The sequence below is a fragment of the Petromyzon marinus genome, chromosome 12 (assembly GCF_048934315.1).
Source record: "Petromyzon marinus isolate PM22_M1 ecotype Great Lakes invasive population chromosome 12, UKy_Petmar_22M1.pri1.0, whole genome shotgun sequence".
In the NCBI taxonomy this organism is placed as follows: domain Eukaryota; kingdom Metazoa; phylum Chordata; class Hyperoartia; order Petromyzontiformes; family Petromyzontidae; genus Petromyzon; species Petromyzon marinus.
Window position 1 is genome coordinate 16,092,696 of NC_133678.1, and position 24,219 is coordinate 16,116,914.

General features: G+C 47.1%; 1 protein-coding gene across 1 annotated transcript; it reads left to right on the forward strand.

The window, feature by feature from the left end:
- The first annotated feature begins 30 nt into the window (after positions 1-30).
- Positions 31-23,437, forward strand: LOC116941479 (neutral amino acid transporter A-like). The gene is made up of 8 exons (XM_032952590.2): positions 31-1,483; positions 13,368-13,410; positions 13,656-13,739; positions 14,405-14,571; positions 15,767-16,000; positions 18,318-18,512; positions 19,261-19,395; positions 21,532-23,437. Exons 1-8 carry the CDS (start codon positions 1,029-1,031, stop codon positions 21,749-21,751), a joined length of 1,533 nt encoding a protein of 510 aa, XP_032808481.2. The 5' UTR covers positions 31-1,028; the 3' UTR covers positions 21,752-23,437.
- Positions 23,438-24,219: the final 782 nt, after the last annotated feature.

A 24,219-nucleotide genomic window follows, 5' to 3' on the forward strand; every position in this document is an offset into this window, starting at 1 on the left:
GTATTTAGGGCTCGGGGTGAGCATTTATATTATGAGACCTCCTTTGCCAGTAACAAGATATAGAAGTCGGTTTTACCCTTTTAACTGGCCCAAAAACTGACACCTTTATTCAACACAATATTGGGAGTGGATGAGATTTCACGCCAGTCTTACGGTGACGTCGACGCACACGCCCCGCTACGAACAACATCACCATTAACCATAACATCATCACCAATGCCCCTTTACCAGCATCACCAAGACAACAACACCATCATCACCAACATCACCACACACCACACACCACCTACCATCACCACACAAAGACAAAGATCCCCCGTATAGCCTTAACAGACTCTGAAGGCCGGCACGGCACACGAGGGTGTGGATGGCCAGCACCACGCCCGGCCGCCTTTGTCTCCCCAGGAGGCGACATTCACACACCGCACCAAGGTTCTCATTTGAGGTTGAGTCGACCTTGGGGAGGCCCAGGACCGGTGCAGATAACCGTCACCGGTTGTTGGCCGTGAGCGGGAATCGAACTCGGGTCGCCAGCTTCGGAGCGCTCACCGCCGCTCCCCACTCACCACACCCCCCACCAACGTCACTCGATGCAGGATATAGCAACGGTTGCATCATTCTGCCTTCCTTAAGTAGCGCCAAGTTGCCGGCAATCCGCCTACACGCGCACGGGGGGACGACACGCGGCGCTCGCTTTCTCTCTCTCGCCATTCACTCGCTCGCTCTCTCTCCCTGCAGCTGCTCACCTCACTCACTGTCCGACCCCCCCTCTGTCAACCAACCTCCCTCCCGACTTTTCCTCCCCCCCCCCAAGTCCTCATCCACTCGGCCGCTTCTCCTCGCCGCCGCCGCCGCGACGACTTCCCCGCCGCTGTCCAGCACCAGTCTCTCCCCTCCCACCCACATCTCTCTGTGCTCGCAAACCCGGCCTGCTCACCACCCCCCCGCCGCCAAACCGCTTGAGCCTCGTCCCCCCCCCCTGCCTCGAGAGGTAAAACCCCGTTCGGACGACGAAAAAGACGAGAACGATGGCACCCGCCAAGGAGAAGAGGCGATCGTGGGGCTCGCGGCTGCGCGCGTTCGTGCGCGGCAACCTCCTCGTGCTGCTCACGGTCGCCGGCGTGCTGCTGGGCATCGGCATCGGCATGGCGGTGCGCAACGCCGACCTGAGCCTCGCCTCCAAGACGTACTTCTCCTTTCCCGGCGAGCTCCTCATCCGCATGCTCAAGATGATCATCATCCCGCTCGTGGTCTGCAGCCTCGTGTCCGGAGCCGCCAGCCTCGATCCGCGCTCGCTCGGACGCCTCGGGGGGTTGGCCATCCTCTTCTTCCTCGTCACCACTCTCATCGCCTCCTCCGTGGGGGTCGCCTTCGCCTTCATGCTCAAGCCCGGCGCGGGCGGCGTGAAGCCCGCGGTGTACACGGGCGCGGTCGCCCTGCCGCAGTCGAAGGAGGCAGTGGACTCCTTCCTGGACCTCGCTAGGTAAGGGGCCCCAGGGCGCTCGACCCCGAAGGGGGAGGGAGCCGTGAGCGAGTCGCTCCCGGCACCGCCAACATCGCCGCCGCCGCCACGTGCGTTGATGGGGGTTCAATGGTTGCGACTTCCCCGACTGAGTGACTCACGCGCGCTCCGTGATGGACACTCGCCGTCGCGCACACAACTCACTCGCTCTCACTTGCAGCTCACACTCACTCGCATCTCACACTCACGTGTATTAACTTGCATCTTACACATACTCACGTCTACTCACTTGCATCTCACACTCACTCACGTCAACTCACTTGAATCTCACACTCACTCACGTCTACTCACTTGGAGCTCACACTCACTCACGTCTACTCACTCTCACTTGCATCTCACACTCACGTCTACTCACTTGCATCTCACACTCACTCACGTCTACTCACTCTCACTTGCATCTCACACTCACGTGTACTAACTTGCATCTCACACATACTCACTCACGTCTACTCACTTGCATCTCACACCCACGTCTACTCACTTGCATCTCACACTCACTCACGTCTACTCACTTGAATCTCACACTCACGTCTACTCACTTGCATCTCACACTCACCACGTCTACTCACTTGCATCTCACACTCACGTCTACTCACTTGCATCTCACACTAACGTCTACTCACTTGCATCTCACACTCACGTCTACTCACTTGCATCTCACACTCACTCACGTCTACTCACTTGAATCTCACACTCACGTCTACTCACTTGCACCTCACACTAACGTCTACTCACTTGCATCTCACATTCACGTCTACTCACTTGAATCTCACACTCACTCACGTATACTCACTTGAATCTCACACTCACTCACGTCTACTCACTCTCACTTGCATCTCACACATTCTCACGTCTACTCACTTGAATCTCACACTCACGTCTACTCACTTGAACTCACACTCACGTCTACTCACTTGCATCTCACATTCACGTCTACTCACTTGCATCTCACACTCACTCACGTCTACTCGCTTGCATCTCACACTCACTCACGTCTACTCACTTGCATCTCACACTCACTCACGTCTACTCACTTGCATCTCACACTCACTCACGTCTACTCACTTGCATATCACACTCACGTCTACTCACTTGAATCTCACACTCACTCACGTCTACTCACTTGAATCTCACACTCACTCACGTCTACTCACTTGCATATCACACTCACGTCTACTCACTTGCATCTCACACTCACACTCACGTCTACTCACTTGCATCTCACACTCACGTCTACTCACTTGCATCTCACACTCACTCACGTCTACTCACTTGCATCTCGCACTCACTCACGTCTACTCACTTGCATATCACACTCACGTCTACTCACTTGCATCTCACACTCACGTCTACTCACTTGCATCCCACACTCACGTCTACTCACTTGTCTCTCGCACTCACTCACGTCTACTCACTTGCATCTCGCACTCACTCACGTCTACTCACTTGCATCTCGCACTCACTCACGTCTACTCACTTGCATCTCGCACTCACTCACGTCTACTCACTTGCATATCACTCACGCCTATTCTCATTGGCATCTCTCACGCTCACACTCTCATTTGCACCTCACTCACATCTACTCACTCTCATTTGACACTCGTACTCACATCTGCTCACTCTCACTTTCATCTCTCACTAACACAAAAGACAAACATCCCCCGTATAGTCTTAACAGACTTGTGCCAAGTGCTGTTAGTGAGCATCTCTGAAGGCCGGCACGGCACAAGAGGGTGTGGGTGACCAGCACGTCGCCCGGCCGCCTTTGTCTCCCTAAGTGTTGATGTTTACACCCAGCACCAGGTACTCATTTGAGGCGGAGTCGACCTAGGGGAGGCCCAGGACCGGTTCGGATATAATCATTGCTGGTGTTGACCGTGAGTGGGAATCGTAGTGCTGTGCATTAATCACTGTGCCACTGCTCCCCAACAACACGCACACACGCACTCGTGCAATGCATGGCAAACGGTTAACGACCCGTATGAAAATATTTTTAAAACATCTTTAACTTCAAATTTGAGCAAATCTTTTTTCTTTCCGAACCTACAACAACCACCGCCACCAGTGCTTCAGTTTGTGTGTGGATGTTGGAATCTGTTGGCGTCAATAAGACGTCAAAATCTAAAAGCACACGCTTTATATTCTGGCCTCAAAATTAGAGATAAATGTATACACTTTTACCTAAACCCAGGACTACGAGAGCGTGAGTCTTGATGATTGGAAAGGTGCTTGATCCTAAAGACTGCATCGCTTTGTGGATAACTTAGCCATGAGGTGACTGGAAGTGTTACACTCAAGCTAATGGGGATCTGGCAAGACGGATCTGGGATTCCAGTTCCTTGTGTTGCACACAACAATAATCGACATATGGACTCATCTGTAAGAGAGAGGGACCCTGCCTATAGATATCTGGCAGTTCACCAATATTGGTTCAAGAAAGCCCTGACTTGCTGTTGAGACTGTTGAAAACGGATCATAGTCTTTTGTATTGACTGAATGCTGCTGGAATTATGCACTTCTACATACCATTGTGCTGTGTGCCCAATGGTATGTGTAAAGTATATATAAGTATATATTTTTTATGTGGAGGGACAAGTATGTGAAGGAAGAATATTGGCTCACAATATTAATTGATGGATTGATGTGTCGTTGCCCCCTGCTGGTTTATATTGCACTTCAGTCCTGCATCCAAGTGCTGACATGGCACGTGGCACATGGTGTGTAATCTAGTTGTGGATATATCCCTCTATGGATGCGTGTGATGGGGAAATGACTCGCAGGCTTGTCAAAGGCTGGCTGGACGCGAGGCAGCCCTTATCAAACACAAGTACTGAGGCTGACTCAGCCCATTGATATTTATCCAAGTCATGCTGTATGTCCAGGCTGGAGGCATTCATTACGCAATGTTAACGCTTTCAAAAGTGAGTATTGCACATGGATGAAGTGAAAAAGTAAACACAAGTGGCAATCTATCAGTGGAGGAGGACGAGCAAATGTCCACCAACTCGCTCTCCTGAAGCCCCCTCGTGGCCAGCAGACCTCGACATTGGCATCTGGCTCCTGAACCATATGCCATACACAAACATAGAATGGCAATACAAAATAATAATTGCCATCGTTGTGGACAATACAAGTAATTAAACAAGCAGGACATTTTCCTGCTCCACATATCTGTCCCTCCACGTGCTTTGTGTGTGTGTGTATATATATGGAGGGCCAGATATGAGAGGTGGATAATGCAACATTTGGCATGTGATAAAATTAATTCAAATCACCTTCAAATTCTGCCCTGAAAGTCTGTACTGTCATTATACAGGGTGTTTAAAAAATATCGACCCAATTTCAAAGCAGTATATTTCACGATGGCAACATGTTACAATTACACAAAGTTACAAACGGTTTAATGAGTTGTCAAATTTTACTAACCATTTTATAAATGCTCTGTGCCCTCCACCTGCTGTACGGACAACATAGAGACGATAGTTGAATTCGTCCCAAACGCCTCTCTTTTCATGTATTCCTCTGAGGTGCGTGGTCGCCCTGTGCTCTTCCCCTTACATAAACAGCAGCCCGATTCCTCAAATTGTCGCTACCAATGACGAACGCTCTTCGACATTGGCGGATCAATGCCAAAACGCCGTTGAAACGCACGCTGCACCGCAATTACGGATTCAGTTTTGGTAAAGTGCAGAACGCAAAACGCCCCTTGTGTTGCGGGGTCACCATCTTGCGAATGACTGAGGCTAGGGGCTGTTTGTGCGCTGGGAGAGGCATCTTGCGGTAATAATTTGAAACTCTATGCCTCGCCCTTTCAAGTGGTAAGAGTTTCCTTCATGGGCGGTTCGTGGTTGCAGAGATATAGCGATTTCAAATCGGGTCCATCTTTTTTAAACACCCTGTAGTTCTCTCCCAAGGGATTAATGCCTCTGGCCACATCTCCAGTGCATTTAGAAATCGTATTGGGAAAGATGGAGTTGTGTTCATCGCCTTGGTGTTGTCACGCTTCCGGTCAAGCCACTGTGTGCCTGGGAGAGATCACACTCGTAGCAACTGCATGCATCCATTGTGCTCAATGGGGAAATGAGCATATATTAACAGCAAAAAATGTATTGATTTGTGTAATAGCTTAGTTGCATCTCACCGCTGCTAAGTCGGAACCACAGGCACTGGAAGGTGCCAACAATTTATCTGGATTACAGGCAATATTTACATAAATAAGTGAGCATTTATTGTCGAGTACTTATGAATCCAGTCCATCACGAATGAGCACTGATCGCACATGTAAGCTCTTTGGAACAACACTGTTTTAAGTCTCTTGCAATTCTGGCTCAAGCTCAGGGAAGGATCCCAAACGTGAACTGGTAACTCGTTCGAGGTCGTTGGGCCGGAGACCCCGAAACTGCGCTGACCTCATTGCACAAGGTTCACGCGGAGTACAGTAGATTATGATGGGCTGTGGATCGTAGATGCCGTCGATTTGAGTATGTTGAGACCGGTACACACTGATCGGCGAGATACGACAGAGTGGATTCATGCAGACTCGTGTAGATGAGTAGGCGCAGTTTGTAAGAAATCCTGTGTTTAATAGGTAGCCAATGTAGCTCGTCTCGTATCGAAGTCATGATGAAATAAAATTTCCGCTTCTGAGCTTTCAGGTGAGCTGCGGCGTTTTGCACCGTCTGGAGCGGACGAAGGTGCACAGCGCTGGCACAGCCGAAGATGCTGTTGCAGTAGTCTGCACGGCTGATATTGAATGCGTGGACGAGCCTCTTGGCTGTCTCGACAGTCATCGCATATCTGACACTTTAATATCCCAGCCATTTATGTCTTGCCAGCTGATGGTGGGTCCCAGGTGTGATGCATTAAGTTTTTGCACCAGTTCAACTTTAGACAGTTTGACGTCATCCAGCTGTTTATGTCGTCAATGCACAATGAGACGTGGAACGTAAGAGACACACACATTGGCTTTTTAGTGAAAGTAGAGCTGTATATCATTGGCATATGAATGCATGCCAATATTATGAAGATGCTGATGATGTCAGCGGTGTAGAGTAGGAAGAGCACCGGGCCAAGTACACCATTTTGTGGCACACCGCATGGCACCGGTGACCTTCCTCACTGGCTACCAGCAAAGCTGACCTCTTTTTGTCTGACCTGTAATTAAGGACTCAATCCATGAGAGTACATTACCTTGAATGCCATAGGTGCTCTGAAGACGATCGACTGAAATGCTGTGATCAACCGTATCAAACGCAGCAGACAGGTCCAGTAGGCAGAGCAGTGTGACTTCACCACGGTCAGTTGCCATAAATTCATCACAGATGACCTTCAGGTTTGCCGTTTTTGTTGAGCAACTGCGTCGGTATTTAGATTGCAGGCTTGCGATCGGGCTGTTTTGCTTAAGAAAATCCACAAGCTGACGATTCACTAGTTTCTCAATTATCTCCGACATGAATGTTAAATTCGAAATTTGCCTGGAGTTATTGATGTCAGAATGGTCTGCTTTAGCCTTCTTCAACTGTTCAGTGACAACATGGCAAGTTGGTAGACAACCTTGAACAATTGAAGTATTGCACGTGTGCCTAATGAACGGCAGAAGCTCTGGAAGGAACTCCTTTCATGACTTGAGTCGGCAGTGGGTCCAGCCCACAGGACTTCGTTGGAGCAGTCATTATGATCCTCTGGATCTTCTCGGCTGAACATGGAATGAACATCCAGAATGGCTGGGACTGGTGACAGGAATTACTCTGGGGTATTGCCTTCTGTTTCCCTACGGACTTCACCAAATTTTCAGTGGGAGGAGTCATTAGGTTCTGCGCTGATGGACAGTTCACTCCTGGTTTCACCGCCATGTTTGTTCCCAGAAGATTCGCCTTAGAGGTCCACGGCTTGCTCGGCTGAGCAGACCGCTCCATGAATCTGCGGTTCCAATACGATGGCTCCTTCCCACGGGAGACACGGTGCCGTTTCTGTTCACGTTTCGGCCCACCTGCCTGTCCGAAGATAAGTCTGTTCGACAGAAGCGTTGCTCTTGCATGCGTGAGTGTCGTCGAAGTTGCTGGGAGTCACCCTGAGCCGGAAGTTTGCTGTAGTCCCCACTGGCGCAAATTCATCAACCAGGGACTGGAGAGTACTCTAGCACAGATAAAAATTAAACGCCTGCGCTATCTGGTTCGTGAGCACTGAAGAGCTTTGAGTTGATGATAGCAGTCCGGAATGTTTCCTTATCTAGCACTCCCCAGCTAATCTCTCGCCACACTGTCGTCAACGATTGGTGGGGAAATGAAAGGTATCGGCGAACTCGACTGTGGTCTGAGATAACGTTTGGTGGCTCAACCAATATTTCCTCGAGAGTTCCGACCTTCGTAATCGCAAGGTCCAGTGTTCCACCATCACGGTGTGTGAACATGTTGTGGCACGTGATGCACGTGAGTGAGCATGTAGTTTATGTGGACGGCGTGTGGCTCGTGAGCTCTTTCAATGTGAATATTCAAGTCACCGACCGATATGATCTACCACTTGTACAGCGCGATGGCTTCGAGGTACCTCAACAGCTCAACGAAGAACATGTCGGGGAATGGGCGATGACCTTTGGGCGATAGAGAAGCAGCTGGACGATAGTGCTAGAGCAGGTTTCCCCAACCCCCGGGCCGCGGACCGGTACCGGTCCGTGGCCTGTCAGGAACCGGGCCGTACAGCAGGAGGTGAGCGGTGAGTCCGCACGTGGCCCGCTCATTATTTTATTTACCACTTTCGTCTGTGCCTCTTTCCCGCACTGCGCACTTGTCTCAGTCACAGTTTTAGTAAGCCCACAAGCTAACCCTCGCCAAAATGAGTAAAAAACAAACAGCGCTGGAGAGCTTCTTTGAAAATGGGGAAAGATCCGGTCCGTGAAAAAATTGTCTTCCACAAAACCGGTCCCTGGTACCAAAAAGGTTGGGGGACCGCTGTGCTAGAGGACGCGGTGACCGAGAAGCACAGGGACCCGGAACGTCTTCGGGTGCAAATGGTGGAGGGATGATCTTCCACGCCAGCTTCTAGGACACGATGGCTGCCACTCCACCATGGTTTGTCCTGGCATCGCATTGTGATGGGCCTGATACGTCCAGATGTAGCCCGGTGGTGTGCACCGATGTAGTGCAGTATCTTCGCTCGTCTATGCCACGTCTCGGTGACTAGGAACACGTTTTAGCTACCTTTTAACGATGACTTGTTTCCAATGGACCGTGTATTTAGGAGACCGAATTACACAGGCCAAAGGGGCAGCAGCACTGGCAGAGTGGTTTATGGTCTGGACCGATGGTAGCTGTCCGTGGTAGTGAGATGTTAACGCCCTTGCTTCGTTATGCCGGTGTACATAGGTTCGATCCCGACCCTGACGCCTGTTGTATATATGGAGTTTGCATGTTTTCTCCATGGTCGTGTGGATTTTTATCCGGGTCCTCCGGTTTTTCCGTCCATATTTAGAAACATGCGTTTAGAGTATTTGATTGCTCTACACTGCTACATGATAAGCCACTACCTTGAACTAGCATTTGTGATAGCGAGGTTGCTTCTGAAAAAAAGAGATATAAAGCACTGTGGGCCTTTTCTGGTAAAATAAAATAGTTAATAGTTGTCAAGTTTTATTTTATAGCTTCTATCTCCATGACGGTGGGTGATAGCACGGCCGATTGCCCAGCCGTCGCAGGTAATGCGGCAGTTTGGCTAGCAGTGCAGTGGATCCGGTGGGGCTGAAACACGAGATGGAGATGGAAACGGACACCACGGCCACGTTCTCTGTAGGATGTGCACGCCGATCCAGTGGCTGCTATAGGCAGAGCCGAAAGATGGCAGCCTTGCGTGCCCTTCTCAGTGGGGAGACATCTTGGCAGTTGCGCATGAACTGCTCACGCGTGTAGCAGTAGGTCGGCATGAACACCGCTACGGCTGATTATAATAATCTGTACTTAAAACCAGCGACTGAAAGACTTCCAAGTGGGTATTCCAGGCGTGCGAGGCAGATGATCAATGTGTGCTCACAACACCATTGTCACAGCAGTTATTGCTCTCGTCGCAGTTGCTGCTGCAGTAAGTTGTTGATTTTCTGTGGCCTCATGGTGCACATGGCCTGGCACAAGCGTCGTGGTGACGTCACCGCTACTTAGTGGCGAATGGCGGTTGTTGTTGATTTTCTGTTAACTGTCGTTGGGCGCCACGGTCGCGATGTGTTAACTCCCTCGCCTGGTATGCAGGAGGTCGTGGATTCGATGCTAACCCTGACGCCTGTTGTATATGTGGAGTTTTCATGTCTCTCTCCCCCTGGTCGTTTGGTTTTTACTCCGGGTCCACCGGGTTTTCCCTCCGCATTTAGAATCAACATCACGCGTTTAGAGTATTTGGCTGCTATACATTTCCACTTAATAAGCCACTTTGTTGAGGTCATCATTTGTGGCCAGGTCACTTCTGAAAACGAGCCTTATAGTTCAATGGGCCTTACCTGGTAAAATAAAAATAGTTTATAGTTTTTAATAGTTGTAGTTATTTCCGTGGGAGTAGTTGCTGTAGTGGTCGTTTCTGCTGTAGTGGTTAAAGTTACTGCTTCATTGGCTCTAGTTGGAGATTATGCAGCAGTAATTGGCAATGGTGTTGCGGTAGTAGCTACTGCAATAACTCTGTGTGTAGTTGCTGCTGTTTTTGTAGCGGTTGCTTTCTGTAGTAGTTCCCGTTTGTGCTGTAGTTAGTTGCTATTATTGTTTTAGTTGCTGGTGTAATACTTGTTTTTGTTGCAGTAGTTGTTGCTAAGTTGGTTCCAGTTGTCGTTGCTGCTGTTCCAGTCGTTGGTGGGTGGTTGTTTATGCTGTAAGTGGTTGTTTCCTGCTGTAGTTATTGCTGTTGCTAAAGTAGCTGTAATTAATGCTGTAGTACTCGTTGACTTGCTGTTGTTGCTGTAGCACAGTCGTAGCAGCTGAAGGGCACCCCCGGTGCAGCCACGATATATACTATTCGGCTGTTGCATACAGTATTTGAAAACCTTAAGCCAATAATTTAGGTGCACGAGGTGGTACAGTCTATATATAAAGACAATGCAAGTGTAAAGGAGAGCCGACACAAGGGTTGCAGGGGGTTCGACGTTTATTCCTCTATTTTCATCCACACCTCTCTCCAGCCGTCCCTCAATCTCTTTCCCGCCCAAGCCCCCTCTTCCCGCCAGTTCTCTCCTTATATCTCCTCGATTACCCCTTCTCCTGTCACCGTCCCACCAACCCTCCTATTGGTGGGAATCCTTCCCCTGACACCCCTACACACGCACTGCACCACAATTCGGTAATATTTCCAACAGTCCGATCAGAACGAGATAATGTCGTGTGACCTGGGCGACTTGTAGTGGCCCACAGGAAGTGACTGCTTTAGCTGGAATCCATACCAAAAAGTGCTGCCGCGTGTAGATCGCTCGACCTCCATTATAAATCTATAGCTCCTTCACAAAACTGCCCCTCCACATACAACATAAAGGTATTGTTACACTCCCTGTGAACCACGCGGCCATCTGGGAGTGTGTAATTTCAGCAGCATTTATTTAATACAAACTCTGGACCGGATTTGATATTTCAGTGTCTCGTCAGCAGTGTTGGCAATTCTAGGCGAAGACCCTCTCTGTAACATATAGGTCCTAGTTCACTGCAGTTTTACTTGGTACATAACATAAAGTAACATACGGCCGTTATTATAAGTTTCTCTTTTAAGAAAGCATTGTCATAGGAATCCCATTTCATCCATGGATTCTGATGAGACTTAAAAAGTTGATCCTCCGTACGAAAGTATTTTTTAGCATCTTATCCACAATTTCCCTTTAAATAAAATCGTCATCTCTTCCTAGTGATCTCGCCTCGGGAATGTATGCTGCCATTTTCTGTATCATGAGATGCGTTGAGATGGAAACAAATAGACGATGACGTGCAGCCAATCTCTCCACGTAATGTAACATCCATTTGTAGTCCGTCGGCCTCCTGTGCCTTCCAGACTAATGTTTTCTATCAGAATTTATGCAGGGAAATTTTGGACTGGTTTCGACATTCAGGATATCATCAGCAGAGCCAGGCCTGTTAAATAACCTACTTGGTTTGCCAAATGTTATCGCGTAGAGCACTCTACGCGATAACATTTGTGTGTGCTGTGGTGGATGTCATGGATAACGAGTATTAAATAACGAAAAATCAGGAAGTCCATGTCCAGAAAAGTATTTTGTTGATGTTGTTCATTGGCTTCAAATGGTTCTTAAATTGTCACGAGCAGTTTTGTGCATGAACCAGAAATCTGACTTCAACTGAAATTACTTTGAGCCTCATACAAGCCACTTCTTTGTAAATGTAGCAAACAGGTCGAGTCAGCTTGCTTGTAAACTAAAACTCTGTAAAAAAAAAGTATTCAACCCAAAAAACTCACTGAAACAAGATAAATGTCACTGAGTGCTGGAATGTTGAAACGCGTCAGGCATGGAATATAAACGTGTTTGTCGACGTGGCTGCACCGCCCATGCAAACTACGGGTGTGGTGCGTGCCTTCGGCCGTTTGACGTCACTGCCAATTGTTTTGATTTTATATTTATTTTTTGAATTTGTTCTTGTAGTGTTTGAGATGTTTACTTTATGAACCCTACTCGAGATGCCCAGCAACTGGTGAGCTCAGCCGCAATGGTCTCCCTCTCGGCTCAGCATCTTGCAAGTTAATTTATGCAAGTGGCATGGGCCTTGCTGCACAGGCCACAAACGTCAAGAACATTGCCAATACTCTCGCAGCGGATCTCACTTTATTGGAGGCATATAATCTGTCCACCTAAACAATCAGAATCCGATCAGAATGTTTATACTGGAGGAATCCAATGAACTATAAAGCTTTTTCACAAATTTCCAGGAGTTCAGCTATAATTCAGCAGGTGCAACATTTGATGTGCCCTTTTCTGGTAGCCCACTGCACTATAACCCCACTCCCAAATATCTCTGTGTTATCATGAACTGACTTTTAAGCTCCACAAAAGACAGATCTGTGAAAAGAAAAAAATCAAGAATTGCCCTGCTACAGAAACTTGCACGAACGACCTAGGGGTGTCTCAGGTGATGCGCTGTGAACTGCCGCCCCCTCACTGATTTACTCAGTGACAGTCCCTGCACTCCAGCCTGGTCGGGGAAGTTGTAGACAAAACTGCTAGATGCGCAATGGAATAATGTGATGTACATACCAACCAGAACACTGGAACTGACTGGTGAACATTCTGCTACCAAATATTGGCAGAGACGTCACACAAACTGTAAGGTATCTTCCACGTTTTCTTGCCTATGGCAACCACCCAAACATGGCATCGGCTGGCTTTGACATTATTCGAAGACCACCGGTGGTGTAACTGTCAACCGCATCAGAACATCAACTGGATGATACACACATCTCCTCCATACTTGGAAAATACAAGTCAAGCCACAGTGCCAGTGTTAGCTGGGAAACTCTCTCAGATGAACTTTAATACTTTATCTGGTTCATGGAGAGATTAAGAATCCTTCTCCATTATTACAATCATCTTAACTTTCCCTTTGTAATAACAATGGTTGATATTTTAAAAGTATGGTTTTCTCACCTTTCAAATCAATGTGAAAACTTGCCAGGCCGAAGTCAATACGTTTAAAATGTTTTGCCCTTACATTTTTTGTGGGGGGGGGGGGGTCAACGTTTTTGCGATGTTTTCAACTTTTATTCTCTTCTTGAGCCTCATACAATTTACGTCACTCGCTTGCATATGACTGGACGTGGTTGACAATTGCAGTCTTAATCTTTGTTTTCCATGATCGTAACCGTTTGGTTTTTCTTTCAACAGAAACATATTTCCTGCAAATTTGGTCTCTGCAGCATTCCAGTCGGTAAGAATTTTGCAAAACAAGACTTTTTCTGTGGAATATTCTCACGAACCTCCGTTTATCATGGTTGACTACATACATACATAACTGTGCCATTTGTCCTGCTTTCCAGGACATGACGACTTCACAATTTAATCACCACGGTGGAAAATAATATAAAATTATATGGGAGATGACGTATTATAAATGACTGTTGCTTTCGATGTATGCCATTAGCTCTAAGTTTGCGATGTTTAATATTGTTTCAGTATGCAACAACATACGAGACGGTGTTCATTAAGATGAATTTGACCACTGAGAATGGAACGATGGAAATAATCAAACAAGAAAAGGTGAGTGACATAGTTCGAGTGTTTTCAGCAGTTCTACTAAAGCACATCTAGTTCTCATAAACATTGACTTTTAACATAACTGTAATTTAACTATTTTAAAATTATATTTGTGGGTGCCATTAGCTCTAAGTTTTGTGACAAACACTGAATTTGGAAACCAGGCCAGATTTGAATTGAAGCCGAATGGTAATGTTTTTGGATGGATATTTAGTCAAGTTAAGAGATGCAGTGAGATAGATGTCGTCAGATAGACTGGAGGTGTTCATTTGTGTGAAAGAACCAGAAGCTTTGCTCTACCACAGCTATCTGGCCGACAAGCTACTAATTAGCCATCGTGAACGTTTGGAAATTAATAATGCAGGAATTCATACTCTTTGAGTCTTTACCGAAAGACCCAAAGAGTTACCAAAAGACCCAAAGAGTGAATTCCTGTAGTCACGCAAGCTTTAAGTCAAGAATAATGCAGGAAACTAGAACAGCTGCTCGCAGTCTCTGATAAAGAAGTTACGGAAGTCTTGTTACTGTATTGTCCTCTTGGAGTAATTTTCGTGATGTTATCTTTACGTTACTCACTCTCATTGTATTTTTTTCTCACTAGTTTTATGCGAAGCTAGTTACTGAAGACAACTGTTCAATGTTGATCGTTGTCTTTTTGTTATTTGCAGGTGCCCGTGGGTTCTGATGCTGATGGAATGAACATCTTGGGTCTCGTAATGTTCGCTATTTGCTTTGGAATCGCTCTGCGCAAATTGGGCCCTGAGGGAGAAGCTCTGATCGGGTTCTTTAACAGCTTCAACGAGGCCACGATGGTACTGGTGTCCTGGATCATGTGGTACGTGTGTGTCCCTCGCTCTGTCTGTGTGTATTCGGCACGTATCGTGCATCAAATAGGTATTGTGCATCATTTTAGGGCGCAAACAGTGACGAGGTGTTAACTACTTTGCCAGGTTTATTACAGGAGGTCGTGGGTTTTATCCCGACCTTGACTCCTGCATGTTCTCCCTGTGGTCATGTGGATTTTTCTCAGGGTCCTCCGGTTTTTCCCTCCACATTTAGAAACATGCTTTTGAGTATTTAGCTACTCTAAATTTCCACATGATAAGCCATTTTCTTGAGCTAGCATTTATGGCCAGGTCGCTTCTGAAAAAGAGTTATACCTTGCAAGCTATGGAAGTTTCATGGCATGCGATAAATCAGGGACTGACCTTAATAACACCAATACTTATCTTCACACTGCCTTGTAAAGTGCGGTGAACTTGTTCTGTCAGTGACCCAAGGCTTTGATCCAACACAAAACATAGTTTTGCATTAAATAAACCACTAGTTTCTTATCCATACAAAGATTCCGTTTTAAATGGAGTGGAAATGTGGACCTTGAGAAAGAACCAACTGAGACGGTTAGAAGAGTGTGGAGAAGGAATTGGAGTGAGCTGGACCGGGAAGATCAAGAAAGTAATCTTGGATGGCATCAATGAAATAATAACGCTAATGGAAGTCATTCGAAGGAAAGGGCAGAACTGGATTGATCCCATGCTAGGAGGGCACAGTTTGATGAAGATGGAGGTTACAGATGGACAAGTTCGAGAGAGGAAAAGCCAAGGGTTGGGATGTTGGAGGAGCTGAAAGAAGTGGCGTTTGGGAGAATGAAGAAGACTGCAGAAAACGGAGAAGGATGGAGAAGATGGCCGCCAAGGGCCTGCCGCTTGAGCAAAATGACTATGGGGGGTAGAATAAACAGACCATTCTGCTGTGTACTTTGCAAGCACCGCTGATGATAGCTCTGGGCCAGTGGTGAAAATTACTCATCAATACGGAGGGTATGAGTCTGTCCATAGGACTGTTGACTTCCCTAAAAAGTGGTATTTATTTTTTCTACCCTGGAAGGATGATGGGCTGTCAACCCCTAACCAGGGTTTGAACTTTCGACACTTCGGGCTGGCGAGCCGCTTGCTCCACCGCTGAGCCGCCTGGCCGGTTGCTGAACTGCACAATAATAATAATTCTGTCCCGTGTTCCCTTCCCCTCAGGTATGCGCCCCTGGGTATCATGTTTCTGGTGGCCAGCAAGATTGTGGAGATGGACGATTTGGTGCAGCTCATCAGCAGCCTGGGGAAGTACATCCTGTGTTGCATTCTGGGACATGCCATGCATGGCGGCATCATCCTACCTCTTATCTACTTTGCGTGCACGAGGCAGAACCCGTACCGCTTCCTCCTGGGCATCATCACCCCCCTCACAACGGCGTTCGGCACCGCGTCCAGGTGAATGTAATTGTCGTGTCCTCGAGCTCGCTTCTTCTGTTTGATGTTGTCGTCGAGACCACAAGACACGTATTCTGTTGTTGGAGAATATATTATGCAATCGTTGGAATTGCGCACAGATCCGTAGACTCGCACATAGACCCACAGAGTAAAAATATTTGTTAAGACATTGATTATTTTGTGTTGTGTATTTAGTTTTGTGTCAAACTAAGACCCAATATTTAACAGAGAGGGGGTCCTTGCCTATAAAATTTGGCAATTCACCAACATTGGTCAAAATATGCTGGGAATCTGCTGTTGAGAGACGATGTCGAAAACTGTTCAGTGTTTTCTTGTGTTGAACCTATGGTGCTGAAATGATCCACTACCAGTTTTAAGTGCACAATAATACCGATTGTATGTGCAAATAAATACTTGTGTGTGTTTTATGTGGAGGGACGGATATGTGCACGAGACGGTCTTGTCTGCGTATTCACCGTGACGAGGGTCAAATCGGAATCTGTTCATCTGAAAAATCGGCAGGCTGCACCGCATAGGTGCTGGTTAGGTCCTTGTCAGACAGCTCTGCTAGGGTCCCCACCTCTCCACGTTTGACCTGGACAGTAGAGGAATTGGCGTCAATGTTCGCATGGTTACCGATATTTACGAATTGATTTGTACCGAGAGCTTGTACTGATATTGTGAACTTTATTGCAGTCGATTGTACAGTTTTCATAACAGACCTGTTTCCTGAGAAATACGCGAGTTACATGGTCAATTAGTTGATCATGGGGTTCATTAACTTTGCAATGTCAATGCGACCCTGGTTCTTTTCACGGTTGTTGAATTTGCACATTGCTTGTATGATCTTGCACCAAGTGCAGTGTTACTGCTACATCCTGGAAACCGTAGGGGTGCTTCGGTGTGGGAGGGTTTCACTCCATGAACCAACTTGAATGACATAGCCGTAATGTTTTAAGCCCCTATGCAAATATTGAGGATTTTGGACTCCAGCACAGCTGCTGCCTTTGTTGCCGTGTGACTTGGGGCAGGTTGAATGGGGCGGATGAGACTGTGTTCATAATGGCACTTATTCTAAAGCCACACGGTAGATACTGCATGCAATATACGCAATGCAAACGAAACGTGATCTGTACAAACGATATATACAAACACTTCAAAATACACGATGTATGCCACCCACAGTACGTACAGCATAATGTGTCGATGCCAATTTTGCATGCATGTGTAGTGGGTACAGATGGAGACTCAGTCTTCTCTGAAGGCAACACGTTTATTTATAACAATAACGGGAACACAAGGTCCCTAATACAAGGGGGTAACGGCCCCCTTCACCTGATACCCTGGGGAGGTATAGCCTCCGGGATAACGTGCCCTAATCACTGGGACCACTCTCTATATCACAGCCCTCTAGCTAGGGGGGACCCAGGGGAGGCTAGCCTGACCCGACCCAGCCAAGGTCCTTGGGTCCTGACCACTGGCCCACTCGGTCCCGGCCCTGACAAGGACTTCCGGTCCGGGGGTTGGGCTGGCTCTTCGGTCTTCTGCTTGACGACGACTGGCAAACCCGAGAGGTCCGACTTATATACGGTGCCAGGGTCACTTCGCCCCTGGCCACACCTACTCTCTAGAACCTTCTGGAGGTACCTGGATTATTGCGTAATCCCCCAGCCCCCACTGGCCTGGGGTGTATACCTCCGGTTCCCAACCACCTTCTGGGTTCTCTGGCCTAACGGCGTTACGTCATGCAGGCCGGACTCGCTGTTGCCCCCTGTTGATCCATGGCTGGCGCTACACCAGGTCGGTAGTGGTGATGGCGTATTACGTTAACAATACCCACTACACATGTATATGTGTCGAACTTTTTTTCGCACCGTACGTAGCCAACAGTGTTAATCGGAGGTGCGGGATGTTTCACAATGAATGCTGTGTACACAGCATGGCAAACACTTAATCATAAATGCAATACCGTACACTGTACCCATAACATACAAGGCAACAGGACATTACCACTACGTATTACACAACGCCGTCACCGCGTACACGTTAAATGGTCGTACATGGTACCGCACATCGGTTGCTCTCCTTTGCCACCATTGCCTCTCTTTAAGAGCAAGGGCGACCTGTGTTGCCTCCAGATGTTTAAAGGGACGTAACCATGCTGGCATTTTCTCTCCCACGTGGAGGGACGGGTACAGGAGGGGGGGGGGTGTATTTATCTTCTGCCACGTACATGTAAGTTGAATTTCTTTCACATCGTACATAGCCAACCATGCTAAAAGGAGGTTCGGTTTCTTCACTCGCCATTGGGGTGCAGCTCGGCAACGCTTCCGCTGATGATCAAATGCATCGAGGAGAACAACGGCGTGGACAAGAAGATCAGCCGCTTCATCCTCCCGATCGGCGCCACGGTGAACATGGACGGAGCCGCCCTCTTCCAGTGCGTGGCGGCCGTCTTCATCGCGTACATGAACAACGTGACGCTCGACGCCGGACAGATCTTCACCATCCTGTGAGTCGCCTGTTGCCTGTACGGTGGTGAGGAGTAGTCCGTGGTGCTGACGCATTGAACAGTTGAATGCCTCCACTCATCACGATGCTGTGCCATCAGCCGGGGGGACAATGACCCAGACACATTCGCAGGAACCTGTACGTGGGTTTATGATCTCGATAAAGTAAAACCGGTTTATTAAAGTTTTAACTCCACCCAACAAAATAATGCTTTGGATTGTGTGCCATCATTGTCAACCATTATCTAACCACTATTGCATGAAGACCTCCCCATGCCATTGTCATCCTTTAGCCCTACGATGCCATTATCCATCTTTCTCCCGCATACGAGCTGTTCTTATTGCACCATCTCTTCCTCGTGATGTTTCTGCCAGAGTAACTTGCAACATGCACTTCAGTATTAACCGGGGCGGCCTGCCGGATTTGAATCACAGATCTCTGCAACAAGTGGCGAATACGATGTGGAGCCAATGCCTGAATTTTGACAGCTGTTTGTGTTGGAGTGTAGGGAGCGGTAGTGTAGCGGTTCGCGCCCTGCGCTACGAACCTGGTGACCCGAGTTCGATTCCTGCTCATGGCAAACACCAGTAACGATTATCCGAACTGGTCATGGGCCTCTCCCCTAGGTCGACTAGGGTGTGATGTATAAACATCACCACTGGGGAGATAAAGGCGGCCAGGCATGGTGTTGGCCACACCCCCCCCGTCCCCTGTTTTAACACAAGCTGTGCTGTGTGTCTTACTGACAGCGTTACGGCAACGGCGTCGAGTGTGGGAGCTGCTGGGATCCCGGCAGGTGGCGTACTTACACTGGCCATAATTTTGGAAGCAGTGAGCCTGCCCACCAACGACATTTCCCTCATCCTGGCAGTCGACTGGCTTGTGTGAGTTCTCCAGTGCACTTGCATTCCCCACACCTGTGCCTGTGGTGTCTGACCTCTCACAGTCCCCACTCACCCACGAATTAGAGCCCGACTGATACATAGATTTAACCGATGTTATTGGCTTAACCGAGGTATCGGCCGACATTTGGATTTTTTTTTAAACATCGGTATTGGCATTCATGCCACCAATGTGCCACGATACTTCTTTACATATGTAATGAACCAAGAAGAAATCGATTCTTGTACCTGTAAATGTTACGTTTGGCAGTTGGTATTGCTATTTGTTAAATGATCCGGTAGAGGGAGCTCTGATGCTACAAGCGTGAGGTGGCGCAGCTGAGGCGTGCACTTAAGTCGCTAGCACGTTCGGGGTCGTACGATGCTTGCAGTGTATGACACATCATCGCCTCACCGACTCTTCTCCCCGCCATCAGTCTCTGCACGTGGCCTGTTCAATTTTGATACAAAAAGGTGTTGATTAATGTGCACTTCACCATGCAGTGGTGAGAATGCAGAGGTGCTGTTATCTTCACTACAATCTGCAACTGCTCGAATGGCATGACGAGAGACATGAACTCTGATGTGCGAGCACTGCCAGACTCAGCCAAAATAGCTGAAATTAATTTTGCAAGTATTTTTTACTATTAGTTTTCCATTAACTTCTTGATGTGTATTTTAATTTGTTTTCTTGTTCATAGGATAATTTCGGTTCAATGTTCTCAAATATTTAAAGTTTAGTGAAGTAGAAGTTTTTAAAATTGATGAGAAAATGTAGCTTTTTTATGATATCAGTCGATATATCGGCAATCAGTGAACTAGTACTCCAAAATCAGTATCAGCATTGGATCCAATAATCTGGCATCGGTTGGGCTCTACGACTAACACATCAGTACACCCACTCACCAACTAACCAACCCACCCACTCACAAACTCGCTCACTAACCAAGTCAACCACTCGCTCAATTACCAACCTACCCACCCATCCAAACTGTGATGTTTTATGACATAAGTTGTGTCTGCAACAGTTCCATGGAGCACATGCTGGCAACCGCTGGCATAGACAATTCAAACTGGTTGTCACTCTAATTTAGGATGCCCTGAAAGGCTAAACATGTGATAAATCTAGACATTGTTATTTGCCTATTGTGATCACAGTACATCTCTGTGTTGCATCTATCCGGCCAGGTGGCTCAGCTCTCAAGCGAGTGGCTCGCAATCCAGAGGTTAAGAATTCAAATCCTGGTTGGAAGTTGACTCAGCGTTTCATCCCTTTGGGCTCAATAAAATGAGTATCACCTTCTGGGCCATAAGAATATGGAAGTTCCACAACTGGCTGAGAGCTTTAATGGGAGAATAGCACCCCTCAATGCTCATTGAGCACGAAAACAATTAGACTTCTGAATTTATATTTTGAATGTTAATAATTATGTCCTGTTAGTGACATCATTGTCTGATTAACCCTTTCCTGTTCCGAGACGTCTGCAAGTTGCAGGGTGGGTCCCGTTCACTGCTGAATCTCAGAACACGCAAGTAGTTGGCGTTAATTTTATTTAGAGGCATAATGCCGTAGTTTTTAGAGACATACTGTACTCACCGCAGAGAATTGTAGCCACACGAACGCATTCTATGATAGCTGGCACCAAACTGTGCCACACACCCTCCCGCATGGCCTTGTGGGAGCCTCAGTACATCTTCCGACCTGAAAATGTGCTGATAAAGTAATTGTATTCTGATTCTGGAACGGAATTAAAAAACTGATTACATACCCTTATGACATCAGAATGGAAAAGGCGTAATAAAAGTAAATGCTCTTGGGCAAATCCACAGCACTAGAAAGGGTTTTGGCCAGTGGTTGAGACTAACGATGGAATGGCAGTCCAAGGAGTGAACACGCTCGGAGAGGACATCCAGAGGGATGAGATTGGCTCCTTTGCAGGTGCCGGACAGATTATTACATAGCAAGAGAGATGGCTTGGGGAGACCTTTACCTAGCAGTGAATTAAGCAAGTCTGGTGATAATGATTTATTGTTTTATTGCATTGAGTTGATAAATAAAAATGGTACGTTTTCTCCCCGGTAACATATCCTCCGTCGCGAGGGGGTTCACACTAACGAGGCCGTTGTTGGTTGTGCCAGGGACCGGACGTGCACCGTGATTAACGTGGAGGGCGACGCGATCGGGGCGGGGATCCTGCACGTGCTGAGCCAACGCGACCAGAAGAAACGCGGCAGAGAAGAGGAGCTGCAGGAGGTGAAGTGCGAGCCAGTGCCCAATGGGAAGACGTGGCACGAAGACCGGCCACTCATGCCAGGCAAAGGCGATATCGTGGAGCCCAGCCGTGAGTCCGTGCTCTAGCCGGTGCCGTGCCGCCCTCTTGCCGATTCACAACGACGACAAAGATGCCAACGACACCTCGACAGCGTCACCGGTTGTTGCTTAAGTCGCCTCCTTCCACACCCGGTCTCCGTAGACCAGAAATTCAATTGGCGAATTAGGAGTGGGAATTCACTGAGATAGTAAATGTTACCAGTTGAGTGCAAAGCTAATGCACACCCGAATACATTTTTTTTATTTTAACCAAGGCTGTGGAATAAAAAAAAAAAATACCTTAGCCTGTAGGTTTTTTGCAGCAAATGATTAATGATTTAATATGGTGCAATTGTAAGAATTGCTTCCACTGGTGAACTGAAACGTGAAGAATTGGCTTATTGTTAAACACGTAAACGATTCATAATTTATTTCGTTTGGTGGTGGAGGCTCTTGCAGCAGAAATTTGGCCAGATGTTTATGTGGCCAAACTCAAACATAACGAGTAATATGACCTTGTTATGTTTTGCACATCCACAATGCAGATGGGCATAACAAAATATTCCCTATTTATTTTATTTATTGTAAGCATTTTCCACCACCAGCATGAAGCTGCGGGAGTGGGCTTAGGCCTGTGTATCAACATACAGTTACATCCTACTTGATACAAAGAGCAAAAATGGAACAAGGCGTTTTTTATGTTTTGGCGTTTCGGGAGTTTTCATTTTGGTGTGTACAAAATACACGCAGGTTTACATCTTTAGAATAATTGTATATCTTGAAATTGTTACAATATTCTTGTGTTGGAAACATAGAGAGCCTTAAAACAGGATGTGTTCAAGGTTTCAATAAAGTCATACATATTTTATAAGATAGCACATGAATGATTCCATAAATCCTAAATTACTGGATAAATTTTTTACGATCTAACAAAAATAACAGCAATCATTCCCAGGCCACGGAGAAAAGCAACTCACGTTCCTTTGCTTCGTTTGTATTGAGAAGCAAGCGTCGGCCGTTTTATTTTGAGGTTAGCCCTCTGTGCTGATTAGGTACTTTTCTGAGCAGTTTCTTCCTATTCCTACCAATAGGCACGCGGGTCCCAGTGAGGATTTGCACAGCGCCCTGCTGCTTGTTCATCGTGGTGTAGAGAGCACACGCGAAAGCAGTGATTGCTGCAATGCCAGCGTACTGTTGGCGCAGAGTGTAGATGGATATCAATGTGTAAATGTATTTGAACAAAGGACCATGAATACAAAACTGGCACGTTTGACTGGTAAACATAAATTATTTAATATTTGAAAATACTTACTTGAATACAGATCAACAGTTTATATTGTGTGGTTGTAACACAAGCGCCAGCCGATGCTTCTTGAGGGCCTCTTCATATCGCCCTCCCTTTCTGTCCTTAACCCCTCTCTCTTATCTACCCCCCCCTCGATTTCTATAGCCACACTTTTTTCGGTGGAACAATCACCACAAAGACTATCATTTTATTTTGTACATACACCGTGGGACCATTTACATTATTCGATCAGTGCTTAGAACAGGGACTTGTTCTGAAAATGAAATAGAGCAGCTGGCTTTGTTTTTGCTAGTGCACAATAGTTATTTGTCGTTGCGAGTGCACAATAGTTATTTTTGAAAAATGTAAAGAAAACCCAACTCGACCTGTGCAGTCATTGAAAAATGTAATAAATGTATTGTTAAGAATAAAGAGCAAGTGACAACTCCTATTTGTGGTTACGGTGTTTTCAAAAGCTCAACACATTCGTCAATTCTTCATATGCTGTGTTGCAGAGATAAAGCAACTGGTTTTAGGAACGGCATCAATAGTAGCACATCAATATCCAGATATTTTTTGCCATTTGATGGTGTTGGTGCTAAGTTGGTAAATTACTTTGGGCACACCACGTGGACCATTGCATCCCATGCTGGAAAATGAGGCTTACCGCAGTCTTCGCTCGGAGGTTCGGAGAGATGTGCGGTGCTGCAAGAATGAGTGGTGGTACCGGGTTGCTGAAGAGATGGAATCTGCCGAAGTAGCCCGTGATCACAATTCACTTTAATTACATTAAAACAACGTTACTTGCAGAACCACACCTATTACCATCCTTTGGGGAAAGAACGGTGATCCGATCTCTCATCCACTGGAACAGGTTTGTTGATGTGCTGAGCATTTCTGTCAGGTCTTGGGAGAGGGGAAATCCCTCAGCCCAGAAAATATCGTGAGGTGAGGTGGGGATGACCCTGCTGGGGCTGCGGTAAAGTGTCATCTTTTGAGAACGTATAGGTGATCCAGAGTCTGAGAACAGGAAAAGTGCTGGTCAGAGACGATCTCCCAAGTGAAATGCCGAGGGAGGGTAACGTCTGTATGGACTTTTATACGACTTCATCACAACTGTCCGAACCACTGGATGAGTTCTGCAAGAATAGAAGGATGCCCTGGTGGCCCCCCTCTTGAAGGTGAACCGCACAGACTAACTACAGGGGCATCTTCCTCCTCAGTGAGCCAG